General features: G+C 37.3%; 1 protein-coding gene across 2 annotated transcripts in view; it reads left to right on the top strand.

The window, feature by feature from the left end:
- LOC113048867 (teneurin-1-like) overlaps nucleotides 1-17,251 on the top strand; it is a 129,440-nt gene that overhangs the window by 56,946 nt on the left and 55,243 nt on the right. For both annotated transcript variants that reach the window (XM_026210779.1, XM_026210780.1), the window contains exons 4-6: nucleotides 593-830; nucleotides 5,181-5,419; nucleotides 16,499-16,648. In XM_026210779.1, the coding sequence (XP_026066564.1) occupies nucleotides 593-830; nucleotides 5,181-5,419; nucleotides 16,499-16,648 (627 nt within the window). The remainder of the gene's footprint in view (nucleotides 1-592; nucleotides 831-5,180; nucleotides 5,420-16,498; nucleotides 16,649-17,251) is intronic.

The raw sequence follows: 17,251 nt of genomic DNA on the forward strand, positions 1-17,251 counted from the left end.
CTTAAAAACCGCTAGACAAGTGTGGTGGCACAGGCCAAAATCACAGGTTGTGATAACTTATTTACAATTTCACATACTCTGGTAATCTTTGTTCTGTCTTTCTGTTAAATAATAGTTTATCCAACATATATAAGAAAAGGTAAAGGAAAAGGACAGAGATGTGTACTCTATTCGTTGACACTTTCAGCACCCATTCACCAGTGCATCTTATAATGTATAAGTAATGTATATTAAGAGTACAATTCAGCATAATGCGCATGATAACACATTAAATATCTCAGGAAATTGGATGCTGATTTTGCATTTTAATGCATTATACTTTTATATAGTTATGAGGCTACACAAATGATTACAAACTGTAGGACATTGAAATGCATTAAGAATGGCTTTATAATTCATTATACATTTATGCTGAAAAGTGAAGTGTTACCAAAGGTTTTTTGAGTTTGACAAGAAAATAGAGTCTGAACGATTTTTTAAAAGAATCCATTTCTCTTTCAGGAAATGGACGCTTTGAAGACTATCATTAAATATTATAATTACATCTCTTTTCCTCCTGCTCTTTCTCTCTTTCTTATCTTTCCCTTTCAAGATTTGCCTTCCAGCCCTGTGGCACAGTTCAGCTTTCGTCCGCTGCCCCCTCCTCCTCCGCCGCCCCACGCGTGCACCTGCGCTCGTCCAGCACCGGCTCCCCTTCCAGAGGTGGTGCAGAGGAGCACGCTTCCCGCCCGGTGCCAACCGCTGGATTCTGGGAACAAAGCTGGACAGGATGACAACGGGCAGACGCACAATACATGGGCACTGAACAGCAACATACCACTAGAGACCAGGTGAAATACAAACACACTCACATTGTTTTTTCTATAGTAGTGGGCTCTTTCCATCGGACTTCTATTGTTTTATACTGAGGAAATTATGTTTTGTGTCCCATTAAACTACATCTGCATTTGAACATTTTCATTAAGACATTTAGTGTTTTGTAAAGCCATTTTTCCCCGGTTCTTCATTGACATCCACTTGGTGTGCAAAAATTGGCACACACACACACAGACTCTATTTTTTAACCTCAAGCAACCAAGTTAAACAACTTTCAAAAGAAAAACCCAAGTAATTTTTTAATGTTAAGCCTGGATAACAAAACAGTCAAAGGAAGGACTAAATCTTCAAGAGAAAGAGAATATGCATGAGTATATGTGTTTGTCTGTGGACAACAGATGGAGAGATATTATGATGATGATGATGATGAAGAAGATGAAGATTGAGGGTTGACATTCTCTTCTGAAAAAGAGAAATGGAAGAGTAAATAAATGATGAAGGATAGACATGTCTGCTTTGAGGGAGGAATGAAGCTGTCTTCCTGGGGTGATTGTCTTACACACACACAAACCCCAAAGATATTGATGAAAATGAAAGCGGCGTGCGTGTGCATACATATGAGCGCGTGTACAACGGCTTTCCTAGATTTCCAGCAAGGTGAGTTTGGCAGTAGCGGTCAAACTTATTTCGACTGAGAACTTGAACAAACAACCGCTGAGTCATATATCCGCTCTGATGCCGATAGCTTAAGAGAAGTTTATTGTTTTCTGAAGATTTGCCACGTTGGTTAAGCATGTAGGGCTCTTTGTCACGGTGTGATGAAATAAAGCCACCATTATACAAACAACACCTAATAACAGATTTTAAGTGTTCTCAACTACACTAAGCACCGCGGCACCTTTTCAAACTCTCCACAAGCAGCAGGCAGCAATAGAATATTTATGCTTGTGGCTATTAGAGGAATGCTGGGTAATTTAGCCCTTCCGTATTATTCCAGCAGCTCCTGTCCTGTTTTTCAAACATCACTTAATTGCTGTTGAAAGGAGACTGAAGCATCTGAAAGAAGCCGGCAGTAGGAGTGTAGATATGTAACCTCACTTGCTTACAGTTTCCATGGCTGTGCACTTAGCTTGAAACAGGGCACAGAGTGAATGTCGCCTATTCGGATGTTGTCTTTGAGATTTTGGGGGTTAAAGAAAAGCAGATTTACCAATTTTGTAGAGTGGTTCGAAAAATCCTGCCAACTGCTGCAGGACAGTCCTCAGGTTAAAGGGTTGCGTGAATGATTCTGGCTGATTTTAAACAGCAGTTTGAGCCCGGCGCCCGATGACATTGGCGTTGTGTCATCGTCATAGTGATGGCTATACCTGCTGACATGTTGCTCTCTCCCAAATGAACTTTCTCAATTAAATCTGGATCAATAGACCAACATTAATGCACAGAGGAGAATCACTCCCATCAGCATATTACTCCGAACACTCACTGATTCAGTCGCCATATGCTGCATATGCATTGTATATGTCAGTTTTTTTTTTGTCATTCATATGCAATTGTGCTTAATTGTTTTTTAATTCCCCCCCCCCCCAAAAAAAAAGTTGTCCAGTTATTATGCATAAAATAATATATGAAATAATGTATTTTTCTAAATGCATGTACTATACCTGTACCCAACTTGATTTTAGATGTGCACACCTTTTTGATATTTTTCACACAAAAAATACATTGAAATTAATATTGATATTTAATATAAAATATGTTTCATATATTAAAATATGGCTTAAGTAAGTATATTAATATATAATATATATTGAAACATTAATGTTTTTTGAATCAAGTTGAATATGCTCTTTTTTATATACAATGGAGATGCATGATAATCAATTAAAAGTACTCTTTTATGCCTTATCTTGCATTAGCCATGTTGTCACTAAAGAGTTATTTTAATCTGAGATTGTTACACAGTTTTTCCAAAGTGTTTGATATTAAAATCAGCCACACACTGGCCATGCGAATTCAAGGCTCTGAGATTTCATTTAGAAAAGCAGCCAGTGGAATAGAATTTGTTTTGAGACTGTAGAAATCTGATTTGTAAAACTGTGATCCCCCATGTTCACACCTGCTCTTTTCTTTCTCTCTTTTTGTCTTGTTTACCTTCATTCTCTTGTTTTCTGCGTGTTAATTGTTATTTATTTATTCTACAGTAAATAAAGACAGGATTAGTTCTGCGTGTCTAAGTGTGAAATTAACTTTCTCTTTTTAATGGCTGAGGTAAACTGTCATTTTTCTCTCAGTCTCAAGCCTCATTTTACCATTGCATGCTCGTTTTAACCTCGTTTCAGGGCTTTGTATGGCATTCCTGTAGGACACTCTAAACAAATAACCAAAACTTGCATCTGTTTTTCTGGGTGTATATTCTCACCTTTAGTAATTACATTTTATGTATTTAGCAGACACTTTTATCAAAAGCAACTTACAGTGCATTCAGGATATACATTTTTCACCAGTATGCGAGTTACCTGGGAATTGAACCCACAATCTTTTGCGCTGCTAATGCAATGCTCTACCCCTGAGCCACAGGAACTACTTGACTTTCTTTATATATGACCCTGAAACAGTATCTGTTCTTTTCTTTTGTATCCCTTGGCAGAAAATATTTTTTAATTAGGATTGCTAATTTAACACATTCATTTCATACAATTAATCATATAGAACTATAAATAAATAAAAAATACACTTATTTGATGCTGACAAACTGAATTTTGCTAAAGTGATTGATATGGAAAAAATAGACAATAGATGTCCATCTACTGGCACTTTTTGCAATACCTCAACAAAATTTATTTCCAATTAATTTTATATATCCTATTAATTGACGAATCCAATATTTTTCATGATCTATCCAATTAATTGTCCCATCTGCACAAAATGTATTACATTTTATTAAAATTGTTCATCTGTTGTCAGCCATAATTGTATTTTTATGTACAGTGGTTTTGTGAGTCTCCTCATGTAAGCGCGGTCAGGTTTTGCTAACTTTGTAGGGCCCAAATGTCCCCAGAAATATAGTAAAACCTGAAACGACCTATTTTGTGGGGACCTTTGGGAAGACACAACAATGAAAACAGCACCATAAATGGACTAAACAGCGTTTCAATAAAAATCCAAAAATGCCAAAAGCTGTGTGTTGGGGTGCAGTTTTGTTTTGGGGGTAGTAATTAACTTAATTTTAAAGAACAACAGATGGGTAGCCTCCATTATAATATAAACAAAGACGCATCTGTGTGTGTCTGTGTGTGTGTGTGTCTGTGTGTGTGTTCAGTCATCATCTTCAGTCAGTATCGATGTCATCATGCTTTTTTTTGTCTCATCAGCATATGAACTTGTAAATGTGTTTAGACTGATCTACCTTTCAATGATTTCAGTCCTTTTTATCGATTGACCCTTTGTGTCTTTGGAAGAGTTGTCCAGCTCTAGCTGATGTTGCAAAGACATCAATTGCTGTTGAGAATCCATGTGTATCTTGGGAATTTGAAGATCTGTCTTCTGTTGCCTTTGGGCTTTTAAGCTAAAAGCTGTAACCAATTTTCCCATGGCTATCTGTCAATCTATCTGTCATCGTTATGACATGACTAAACGGCCATGTGTCTGCGCCCATGTGTTAGCCTCACAGACTAACCGAACTAGTCACATGTCAGGATAAAAAAAAAAAAAACTTTTGGTTTTAAAATGATGAATAACTACAAGAACTCGGGTGTCCTGCAATTAAAAATTAAAAATTAAAATTATTATGTATGCAGTTTTTGTAATCACATTAATTAAGATATAAAATTAATTCCTTTATTTTTTACACACCAACAGACTGTTTTAGTGAATTTCAAAAAAGCAAAGATATGGTTCAAATGGTAGAGAGAAATTACAGCATACACCTAAAATAGAAAAATATTACCCCTATATTTATATAAATTTCAACTTGAAATCTTAATATAGAATTCATTGAGGTAGTTTGTTTTTATTTGGTAACCGCCCACCATCGTAACGTTACTGATAGGACTGTGCATCTCTGAGTGAATTGTTTTTAAGTAGGCACCTTTTAATTACTCTAAGAATGGACTCCTCTGTGTAATTAATATCATAATTAATCTAAAGGATGTTATCTATTAATAATGGCTCATTAATCTCTGGTGCTAAATATCTGTAATTAAATGCACGTGAGAGCAAATGACTCCAATTAGTAACCAAAGCAAGTGAGAGTGATCACACACTCCGATCGCACCTTTCTCTCTCTCTGTCTCTCAGGTGTGATTTGTTTTTCTGAGGTATTCGTAATGAAATTGACTGATAAATCAACTGTCTTTCCTTTCTAGGCACTTCCTGTTCAAGCATAGTTCAGGTTCGTCTACCATTTTCAACGCGGCCAATCAGAATTACCCTCTGACGTCCAGCACGGTGTATTCGCCGCCTCCGAGGCCTCTACCCAGAACCACCCTCTCCAGACCGCTCTTCTCGTTCAGCAAGCCCTACCGCTGCTGTAACTGGAAGTGTACGGCTTTGAGCGCCAGCGCAATTACGCTGACTCTCGCTCTTCTGCTGACGTACATCATCGGTGAGTGTCTTATCTCTCCACCTCTATGTCTCTCTCTCTCTCTCTCTATCTCTGGCTGCTGTCGTGCTGGTTGGGGTCATATGGAATTAGCAGAACTCACACTGTGAAAAACTCTATTAGAGGGATGAATATTTATGAACGAGGGATGAGGGAGAACGAGAGATGAAAGAGTAAATATCCCACAAGGCCGTTCAGAGGTTAATGGTGTTAAAGTTTTGTTTAGCCAAGTCACCATATGTGTGTGTGAAAGAGAGAGAGGTGCTTATGCACCTTAGTGTACTGACTTGATTTTCTCCGGCTTTCTCCCTCTCACAGGCATTTCTCTTGAAAATCTCACTAAAAAAATGATATGTGTTTTACAGAAAAACATTAGGGTAAAAGGTTTCATCCATTAATGTTTGAAAGGCTGCAGTTAATAAAGTTTCTGGTCAGAAGTTCACACGGCAGCCTCTTAAACACTAATCATGTGTCTGGGAGTGTGTTTCTCGCTAATGAAACGAGGACCTCTGCAATTCCCAAACACGTTATAATGACTTCTTGACAATCTGACATTTATGATGTTCATTTCTGTTCTACAATGTGTATATCTGTTCTGAACACATTCCATTTGGAATTATGGCTTCCCACAGAACAACTAAATTTTTTATACAATAACAGAGCGTAAATGGAATTATTTTCAATGGTTGTTATCAATGCTGACAACAACAACAAAAAACATTGTACTGCCTAATATTTGTGTGAAAACCATCAGGATTTTTTTAAATTTGAAATATAAATGTTAAACTGTCCTATCTGATCAGTTTGATGCAACCTTGTTTAAAAAAAAAAGTATTAATTTCTTTAAAAAATTGTTCTCATCCAAACTTTTGAATGTATTATAATTATTTTGCTAAACAGAAATTGCACTGCAGGTCAGCAGATGAATATCAAACACAGTATTTTTTAAGTGAATTTGGGTTTGCATACATTCTGCAGATGATGTCAGTTTTTTAAATGTTTTCAATTTTTTTTTATTTTTTTTGCCATGAATAATGGAAAATTAGTCATGTTATTCACAGATTTTAATTTTTTTTTTTTTCTGTCATGACAACTTTAGCCTCAAGATGGAACATTTTAGTATTTGGGTGAACTATTCCATTAATTATGCCAGAGCAATGGTTTGCTAGATGTATGTGTGTGTGTGTGTGTGTGTGTGTGTGTGTGCTCTGGAGATGAGCCGTTAATGATCGTATGGCCGTCTTTCACCCCATCGTTAGTGGCACCCTGTCTAAACAGATGCAATCCGTCTATTTGTCTCTTGGCTTTCATTCTTATCTAACAATCTAAATGTGTTCTCAGTTCATTTTCTGGGCAAATGAAGGGAAGCAAAGGACTAAAGGGAATAAAGATAAAGAGGAACATAAAGAACGAATGAATCCGCATACTGAACAAAAACTTTTGTCCTGTCGAGTAAAAGCATCAACGATGAGAAGAAAAGGATCCATAAAACATGGTGACTGAAAACGTGACTGTGTTGTGTGCAGGTGATGAAGTCTAATTTAACTGGCCAGCAGGCGTATCGTAAATAACCAATCCGAAACGTCCCATTGTCTATTAGGTTAATGTTAGGGTTGGGTTAAGGTTAGCATCAGGGGAATATAATTCTCCTCTAAATCTTCAGGCTATGGCTTTCTACATTGGTTATTGGGTTATAAAATCTGTGGAATGGGAGCAAAAACAAAAACCTTATTTTATTTTATTAAAATATATATTTTTTGCATCTATGTTTTGTGGTAGTGCTTGCAATATTCCTTTATACACAGTACAGAAACAGTATTGTTAATTGGAGCTGTGTCTAATATACTGTAGATAGCTACAAACATTATCAAATTAGTCTTAATATAAAAAAAAACAGAGGGTGAGATGTGTGTAATTTTATGGATGATGGGCTTTAAATGAAGTTTAATGGAGTTAAATCATAAGAGCTTTTTGCTGAATTCTGTTCAGGTGTGAGTATATAATTATTAGAGAAATAATAAGTGACAGTATGGAGTTCACCGTTTAGATTAAGATGTCAGATGTTTTAATAGAGTGTTTATCCTAAGAGAAGGGTTTTAATTGGTCTGTGTGTATGTTTAATTGAATGAATTTAATGAGGCTGTATCGTCTGGCCCCACCACCATTTTTACTTTAACAAGCACACGTTAGCTACCAGACTTGCACACTCTATGAAGACATTAAGTAGGGTGTGAATGTGTGTGTGTTTTTGTTATGCCCTAATTGAGTCAAGGACCCTGCAGGGACAGAGAGAGTGAGAGAGAGGCAATCAATAATTGTTGATGAAAATGTATCAAAGGCATTGAGTGAATCTATGTGTGTGTGTGTGTTTGTGTGTGTGGCTTTTAGACTTTTAGACATTATACTTATTTTCTGAACGTCATGATGCCTTGCCCCATAATAACAGAGCGACGCACAAAAGATTTCATTTTGTGTGTGAGTCTTTTGGGTGTGTGTCAAAGGTAGGTGTCTGCGGTGAGCGTTGCTCACTTTGGAGGGATAAATGGGAGGTGTTTTTGTATGAGTGCAATGACCCAGATAGCTGATAGTATCCAGGGGACTAAGTAAGATGCTTTCAGCGAGAAGAACCTCCATCCATCCAAACTAAGAATGTCAGCACAAAAGGTAAAATGTACAGCCACATCAGCCAGACTTTAATTATCCTGATTTATTGTGCTAAAGTGACTTCAAAATCTGTCAGAAGAGATGTCAGAAATCAAAGATAATATTGTAGTTTCAAATTTGTCTGTGTATGTGTATGTGTGTGAGTCATAATTTAGTTTTAATTATAAGGAAGCATTTTTTGACAGCCATTTAGCAAAGCCTACATTACATTGTAACACGACAGAAAGAAATGAGCAGATCTTGTTGCTGTAATGATTTTCATTTGGCATAATACTGTATATACACCAATAGGCATTGGTGATTAAATGTGGGTGGTTATATGTTAATGTGTCTGCCATCACATACAGAGATTTCAGGATAAGCCATTTTTATCGCTGAATTACAATATATGGTATTTTTGAGTTTTGAGTTCTAAAAGTTTCTTTTTTATTTTATTACAGTGCACTGAACTCTTATTTCAAAAGCTCAAGGAAAATTCGATCTCTCTTTATGTGATTCCTTTAAACCTGCTTCATAAAATAAACAATAGAGAAAAATAAAGTGAACTCTCCTCCACTTGAGTCTCCAAAAGGGTCCTTGGCATCAAACTTTGAAAACCCCCTGGCTTATGTGACTAAACGACTGGCTTTAGAGATTAACTGGACAACCTCATTTATTCCACAAATTATTTTGAATGGATGTGGATTTACTGAATCTAATAGTGCTAAAAATCTGCTGGTTAATGATGGAGCAGTGCAGGACTGGAGTAGATGGACCTTGGCTGGACTGAATGAGGTGAGGCAGGATGTTGATGGGCGTGGCAAGCTTAGACTGGGCGTGGCATTATAAAAGAAGGCGGGGCAGACTATACACAACATTAAAAGCAAACAATGCCATGCAGCAGGAAGCAGTAGACATATGAGTGCGTGTGTGCGAGTAGTTCTCACTCTGGTGAATCTAGCATCTGCTGCTGTATTATTCATTTTCACTTTATACACACATTCTGTTTCTGATGTTTCCTTCTACCTGACACATGCATAATACAGCAGCCACATATGTGATCTATATGTGCACACGCATATACATCTTTCAACTAGAGCTGTCAGTCTCTATTAAATGCTTCAGTGCTATTCAGTTCTTTCTTCTTTCATAATAATGTAATGTATTTTAATCAGCCTTTTTAAAGGATTTTCACAGCAAATATAGATATATACAAATAATTTGATTAATTAGTGACTGTCCTAGTTTTCACACACACACACACACAGGCTCACTAATGATCTTTTGCTATTTTGCTAATTTGGAGATGTGAAAAGGACTTAATGGCTTCAAAAGCAGTTGAAAATGGATGCATGTTTATGGATCATCATGTGTCTTTTATGATCAAAACATTAGATCAATGGAAATAAAACCCTCTGGAACCCACAAGCCCCCACTCAGCAGAGCGGCTTTCTGCCATTTCCTTTAAAAGGGAAGAAATCAAACAGTTGCTTTTTCTGTGTATCTGTGTGTGTTTGCATGATTGTTTCCAGAGGAGAAAGACACACCCTTAGGCTAAGCAGTGGGGGGTTTAACTGATGGATAGGAAGACATGTTGTTCAGAGAACACGTATTCCCTTGCATTTATATGTGATTGTCTTTGTGAGTGGAATGCCAGTTGCCACAGGGATCTATCCAAATAAACCGGCATTTTAAAGGCTGTACTTAAACAAATTAAACAGGTTGAGAGGTGAAGCTGTTTTAAGGTCTTTTGGTTACAGCTCATTTAGAGTGATTGGATGACATCAGTAATATGTTAGTCTGTGTGTAAGGAAACAAGATGAGAGAAGTTTAATCAGATAAAGCTTAATCTCTGCTTCATTCTTTCTGCTTTGGAATGTTTCTGCATAATTAACTGCAGATGTTTTCTGCATTTTTAATAGGCACTAACACTATTGCAATACTATATTGTTTATTTAGTATATTTTGCCTGCTCATTTCCCCTTATATTTATGCTTTGATGACCTTAGTCAACATGTAAAAAAAAAGTTCTCAAAACTCTAATAATTTAAAATGATTGTTAAAAATAATCTTTAGCACTTTATTTTACAGTCCTGTTCCTCATGTACATACTATGTACCTATTATAGTAATTACAATAACTAGGTAATAACTAGGTACTACCCCTTAACCTACCACTAAACCTAACCCTACCCCATGTAGTTACCTTGTGTTACCAGAACTTTCTTAGATAAATACACTGTAAGTACACTATAAGTACATGTTAGTACACGTACTGTAAAATAAAGTGCAACCAAAATAGCCTGTAATTGTACTTGTGTCATTCTAAAAATTTGCTAAATTGAATTTTTTTTTTCTTAATGTACTTTAATAGTGTGGAAATAGTGCTGAAATCCAACTAAAGTATATACAGATATACAGCTTTAACAAAATAATGAATAAAAAGCAAGATAGTTGAATTGCATAGCTCAGAATATTTGGTCTGGAAGAATTAGACAAAACATTTTGAGTTCTTACTGAAATCTCAGTTGAAATCTGGCTCCCAATTGCAGATTTTGGGATCTTGGCAAATCTGAATCTCAAGTGATAGACGTACAAGATTAAGAGGGTACTTTTTACTTTCTCTCCAAATAAACCACTCTTTCTCTCTCTTTTTGCTTTCCATTTAATCTAATTACTTCTAGGAGAAACAATTGAGATTTGCATATATTCATTTAATAGACGCTTTTATCCAAAGCGACTCGCAAATGAGGAATACTTACACAAAAGCAATTCATCCTAGCAGTACAGTAATTGAAAAGTGCCACAATAAAAAGTTTCAAAATTGCTCAGAAGACTACAAAGTACAAGCTATTACAGAGATATAAGTAAGAAGGTAGAGAATGGAGAGTTTTTTTCCATTAACAGTTGTGAGTTGTTTTTTTTTTGAGGTAGAGAGGGATTTAGCTCTTCTGATGGTGTCAGGTGGAGAAGATCATTCCACCATCAAGGTATATTGAATGTGAAGGTTCGAGAGAGTTGTTCTCCACCTCTTTGTGCTGGTACCGTGACTCTCTCTCATCGACTGCAGATTTCTGGAGGGAACATTGATTTACAGAAGTGAGAGGAGGTAGGAAGGTGCAGATCCGGTGAGCGTCTTGAACTTGATGCAGGCAGCAACTGACAGCTTGTGGAGTGAGACATGGAGAGACATAACATGTGATCTCTTGGGTTCATTGAAAACCAGATGCACTGCTGCATTCTGAATCATTCGCAGAGGTTTGATTGTGGCTGAAAGAGCATTACAGTAGTCCGATCATGTGAGCTTTGGCATGGAGTTGTGTTGCATGCCTGAACAGGAAAGGGTTTAATTTAAAGAGGTTTCAGTTCTACTCGAGAGTAAAGTGTGTAAATTCTGCATAATAATTAAATTATAATTCATGGAATCTGTAGATCAAGCTGGGATAGAAGGCGTTTTAGCATCAAAATAATGACATGCATCATCATTTGATGCACCTTTTGACAGGCATCTCATCCCCATTTTGTGTATTTTTCTCCTTTTATCTGCCAGCTTCTGCACAGTGTGTGCAACTGAATGAGAGTATGCGTTCGCAGATTAATTCCACTTCATTTGCATTCGTCAGTTCGCAGTCAGCTTTTATCAGCAGCAGTCACTTGTCATTTAGCAGGCTCCTTTGAACCAGGGTGATGTACAGTGCTCTGGGTGCACAAACAGTCCTGCTGAAGAAACCCACAGTTTAGGATCTCTCCTCTGCTTTGCTTCTCACCCTGGGTTTAGATGGTTGTGTTTCTGGCTTACATAATTAACTACAAAAAATAAAAATTCAGTTAACGCAATTGTAAATTGTAATAACATCATGCAATTGTTATGATCCCACATATTTTTGTTAAAATTATTGAATGTAACTATTGTGATATTTGCAAATATTGGCATCGGCCGATTAGTTTTTCTGCTTGGCCGATGTGTTCAACTTTTATTTTGACTGCACGACAGACTTTTATTTTGACGGCGCAGTGGCTCTGTTCCAGTGAAATCACAAAATATGATGTACCACAGTTAACTGATATGCATATTGTAAAATTACTCACAAATGTAGTTTCATTTATTTATTTTTTCGTCAGTCGAACACTTGTGATTTCTCACACTAAACACAGATGTTTTTTTACTGAACCAGTTCAGATAGTTATCTGAGCCCCTCTTAAACCTGAAACACTAGAATAGGCCTACACGGGAAAAGGGTTTTGTGGTTTGCCCGTTTGCCCTCTTCCCAGCATGCACTGGGGTATAAATAATTAATATAATTGCATTTGTTTGCCAGTTTTATTTACATTGTTGTTATTGATTGTGTTCGTATCATGTTTGGTAAGTAGATGTTTTTTTGATTTCAGGCTTTGATTTTCTGTTCTTCGACTTAAAACCACAATTTAATTGAGTGTTAGCCTGAGGTCTGTGTGTGGCTTTTTAAGGTATTTCCTGTGTCGTGTAAGTCTTCGATTTCAGTAGTTTTTCTCCATGCATATTTCTTGTAATACTTAACCAGGTTACAGTGACGACTGTGTTTTAATTATGATTCATTTTTTAGCCATTTAATGTTTTATTTTTTCCTTCTTTCCATGTTAATTTATACTTTCAAATGGTTTAGTGAAGCTGTCTTACATAAGAAAAGGAAGAGGTCTAAAATGTGTTTGTCTGTTAGCAAGATACATTAAACTGACAGTCTTTCCAGTCATCAAAGATTGTCCTTTTTTTTTGCATTCAGTCTCCTCCATACAAGTTTTCCATGAATACAAAGAAAATTAGAGATTTATACTAGCAATCATCTCAGTCAAGGGTTAAAGATAGGTAGAGTTTTTTCCCCCCTTTCCTTCAAAAAAGAGGCGTCTATGTTCTCTCCTTACTAAAAGGGAGGGTTTATCTTCTCCTCTGGAGGAGAAGGGCCTTATCTTTTCCTTAAAACATTTGTCTTGTGTCTTCACTTTAAAGTCAAGGAGTTATCTCCGTTGGGCAAAGTGTCGAGGTCAGGCTACGGTGGCGTCCTCTGGAAATACGAGCCAGTGGAATGTTCAATGCGAAGCATTTTTACATCATTTCAACAAGCGACGATCAATTCACACAAACTCTCCTCTCCTGTCATTGGCAGTAAGCCCCTCCCTCAGATGCTGTCCGCCCAAGCCTCATAACTGCTCTATTAATTTAACCTGAGCCGCCCGTCTACAGCATTACTCATCTAAACAACATTTCCATCATCTCTGAACAGCACCTGGATGCGAAAACGTCCGCCTCCTGCCCGTTACATCCCCTAATTCAATATCTTCCCGACCATTCTCTCTAGATGTCCTGTGGGGGATCGGGTTTTTGCCCGGATGCAGAGCTTGTGCCTTTTTCAACATTGACTCGCCGCCACTTCAGCCAGCCCACAAAAGCTCATTGTTCTCATTGACCGATAGCCAGGACACACAATAAACGAATCCATTTCTTTTAGGCCAGCTTTCTAGCTGAGGATATTAACAAACTGTGTCGTGACGGTAAACTCAGAGAGCTTAACCATTGCTCAGTCTCAGGGCAGTCTGCTATTCAGCATCAAGGTTGAAGTCGGCTTTGATGTATGTGGGACTTTTGTCTAGTGAACAGCTCTCAGTCCTTTCCTGTCAAATGCATTTCTTTGTCTTTCTCTTTATCTCTCTCTCCCTTTTTATTCTCATGCACGGGCACACGGAAGCGACACGTCTCGTAGTCAGTGTTGTATGTTTCCAGCTCTACAAATCATGTTAAAATCTGTTGATTTAACAAAAGCCTTGATAAATGGTGTCCTTCTTGCTTTCTATTTCTCGCTCACTTTCAAGAGTGCTGAATCCTTCCCGATAGTCCATCTTGTCGAAAGAAAAGTGGGAGAGAAGGGTCAGAGAGAAAAATGGCAGAGAGAGAGAAGGGGAGAGACAGAGATTTTTCTCTTCATTAGCGGTTGTAAAGAGAGAACTAGCGGAGAGGTTAGAGGTTTTAAGGGATCGATGTTTGCCGTTCAAGGCTCGGAGTCCTGTTGAGGAAAGAAATGTGGCCTCCGTGGAATTTATGAGACCTTCCAGACGTGCACCTTTAAAGAGCTTTGTGATCCCATACACACACATGCACACAGGACAGCTCTCGCTCACGCACACACACCTCTGGAAAGCTTTGGGATGTCATCGATCTGTCCATCTATCAATTTCTTTTCTGTCAATCTCACCCACCTCCTTTCTCTTGTCCTGTGTGAAGCTCTCTTCTTTTTTTCTAATCGGAGAAGTAAACTCTAACAAATTGGGTAAATAATGATTTTTTTTTCTTTGCTTTATGAATGTCACATAAAAACAGTTTTGAAAGCTCTTACCATGTTTAAATGATTAACCCTTGCCAAAGACCAAGACTTTTATTCTTAAAATATGAACATTTCTGAAAAACATATAATTACCTGTTGACAAATGGGATCATCTAAGCAATAAATAAAATAAATTTAAAAAAAGTTTACGTTATATTATATTTAAAATATCATACATAATATAATTATTACACTATATTAGAAAAATTATAAATTTGTTGTGTGAAAATAAATTATTTTCTTATAATAATCTGAGTAAATATTTCACTCAACTTTCACTTAATCTTTTAAATTGTAAAAAATATTGGAAGTTTTTTACAGTGTTTTATTATTTTTCACCTTGTTCAAATTAGTCAGACATTGTTAAAATATGAAAATCCCACATAAAATTATACCGATCGGAACATAGTAAAATAATTGAAAACTATTTAGGAATTTAATTTTAACATTTTACCATTTTAAAATTGATTGTGTGAATTGTATTTATTCATTTATTCATTTATTTTGTGGTGTCAGTTCCACCACATTGACTGCAATCAAACCCAGAACATAATTGGAGATGGTGAAAATGACACTGTGGTGGGAATCTCTATTACTTTCACAAAAAAGGAAACTGACAGAATTCATAATGTATGTTTGGGCACTGTTATACTTCAGAATCATTTTCACACTTAGGGATGTTAAATAGAGATTAACAAGTGAAGAAAAGGGGAGAAAAGGTGTTTAAGTGCCCTTGCAACCAGGAGGAGAGACATGAGTAAGGATCTGAGGAGAGAAACAAGTGATTTTGAGTGTAGCTCAGAGAAATAATTCATGGAATATTGTTCACTCAATTGGGAGAGCAGATCGCAAGAGTGCAGTATCTGTTGTCTTTTTCACATTTTGAGAGCTAAAGAAAAAGAAAAAGGTGCAACACATCACCTGGTAAGGCTAAAAGAGCTTTTACCACAGACGTTATGATATCAATGTCACATTAAAGATACAAAGTGTTCTAATATTTGATGGATGGAGAAAACTACACAAAAACATTATATCCCAGACCATCAGAGTGCCAGGTTATTTGCTGTGCAACATCTGTATTACTTTAGTAATGTCCTTTAGGATCTGTCCTTGACCACCTCTAAAATTGGTATCAGTCACAATGTGCTGCCCAGCTGTGTGCCTATCTCCCAAAACATGTTCATTTCAAATGTGAATGTGACCATAGAGTAATATCTTGTGTCAAATGCTCATACTGAACTCTGGACCCGGTGCGTTTCTGAGTTAAAGCTGATCCGCAGTGCTTGGGGTGATCTGTCATTTAGCCAATGGCAGCTACAGTGTGTGTGTGTGTGTGTGTGTGTGAGAGAGAGAGATGAGGGCGAATGGGGGAGATAAAGGAGAGGATCATGTAGATCCAGCTCCCCGCTGAGACACCAATCCCTCTTTATGGCTCGTAAAGACGCCTCCTCACAGCAGAGCCCGACGTGCACACGAACCCACACGCGACTTCCTATACGCCTGAGGAACGGGAGGGAATGAGAGGGAGAATAACCTGATTCTCACTCGCCGTTCCAGAACTTGTCGTCAGTATATCTTCTCACCTCATTTCCCTGATCGACTAAAATCCCACACACACACGCTCAGGAGAAAGAGAGAGAGGGAAACTGTGTGATGAGATAGCTGGTATCGGGGGCCCTGAGGTGAGCAGAATGAGAGTTTGTCCTTTTTATTGGCTGTAATTAGGATGAGGTCATTACCATGCGCCAAAGGCCTTTCACTGCTGGGAGATCATAAAATGCCACCTGAGCGATTTATATTCCACTCCCAGAATCCTCTGCAGCGTTTCACACACATTCAAGAGATGGGGGGATAAGAGAAGACCTTAAATGTATGTGTGCGCACACACTCGTTCACATAAATGTAAAAAAATAAAGACCATAGCTGGAGACAAGCAAGTAGTACATTGAATAATGTGTAATACGATATTCCAATTCTAATTTTCGGTGCACAATTAACATGCAATTGTGTCTTTATTTTATGTATTTATCTATCTATATCTATTTGTCTATCTGGTTCCGTTTATCTATCATTCTGTTGTTTTGCAGTCGTTCATCTGCTGGGGCTGCCGTGGCATCTGAAGCGAGTGGAAGGAGAGCTTTATGAGAATGGTATGAGTAAAGATGATCAGCCTCTACCGGGAGCCGATTTCACCTTCACTCCCGTCCACCTGCCAGGATTCAACACCACACAGCCAGGTGTGTGTGTGTGTGTGTGTGTGTGTGTGTGCTACCGAAGTCATTTCACACAAGGTTTCTATACAGTGTGATATCAGTTCAGTGTTTCACACAATGTGTCTAAATGTCAGGTCTTTGCCTAAAGCAGGAAACAAGAGGATGTATGTGTGCGTGGGTGCGTGTGTGTGTGTGTGTGTGTGTGTGTGTGTGTTCAATCAGAGTTCATTTGCCATTTATAATTAATGGCAGTACACAACAGTAAATTATTTTCTCTCAGATAACCGCTGAGATTATGAGGTCATTTTTTAAGCGTGAGGTGTGTTTTTATCTGTATAATTTGATAAAGTGCAAATTTAAAAAAGGGCCCTTATTTATTTGAGTTTGTTTTGCCATGTCCATAGAATAGAATCAAGCAGAATAGAATATTTATCTGCACATTATCTGACATTTCGATGAAGTGGTAGGGCAGAGTATATACAGTACATGGGAATTATGCCTGTGTTTACATTCTAGCTCCAAGATGTGCATTCATATACTTAAATATAAATATTACAGGAAGTTCAAAAATGCCAAAAGTAATACTGAAGTCCTGAAGTGGTTAGTTATTAATATTATTACAATAAA

This window comes from Carassius auratus, chromosome 30 (genome assembly GCF_003368295.1).
Source record: "Carassius auratus strain Wakin chromosome 30, ASM336829v1, whole genome shotgun sequence".
NCBI classification, from domain to species: domain Eukaryota; kingdom Metazoa; phylum Chordata; class Actinopteri; order Cypriniformes; family Cyprinidae; genus Carassius; species Carassius auratus.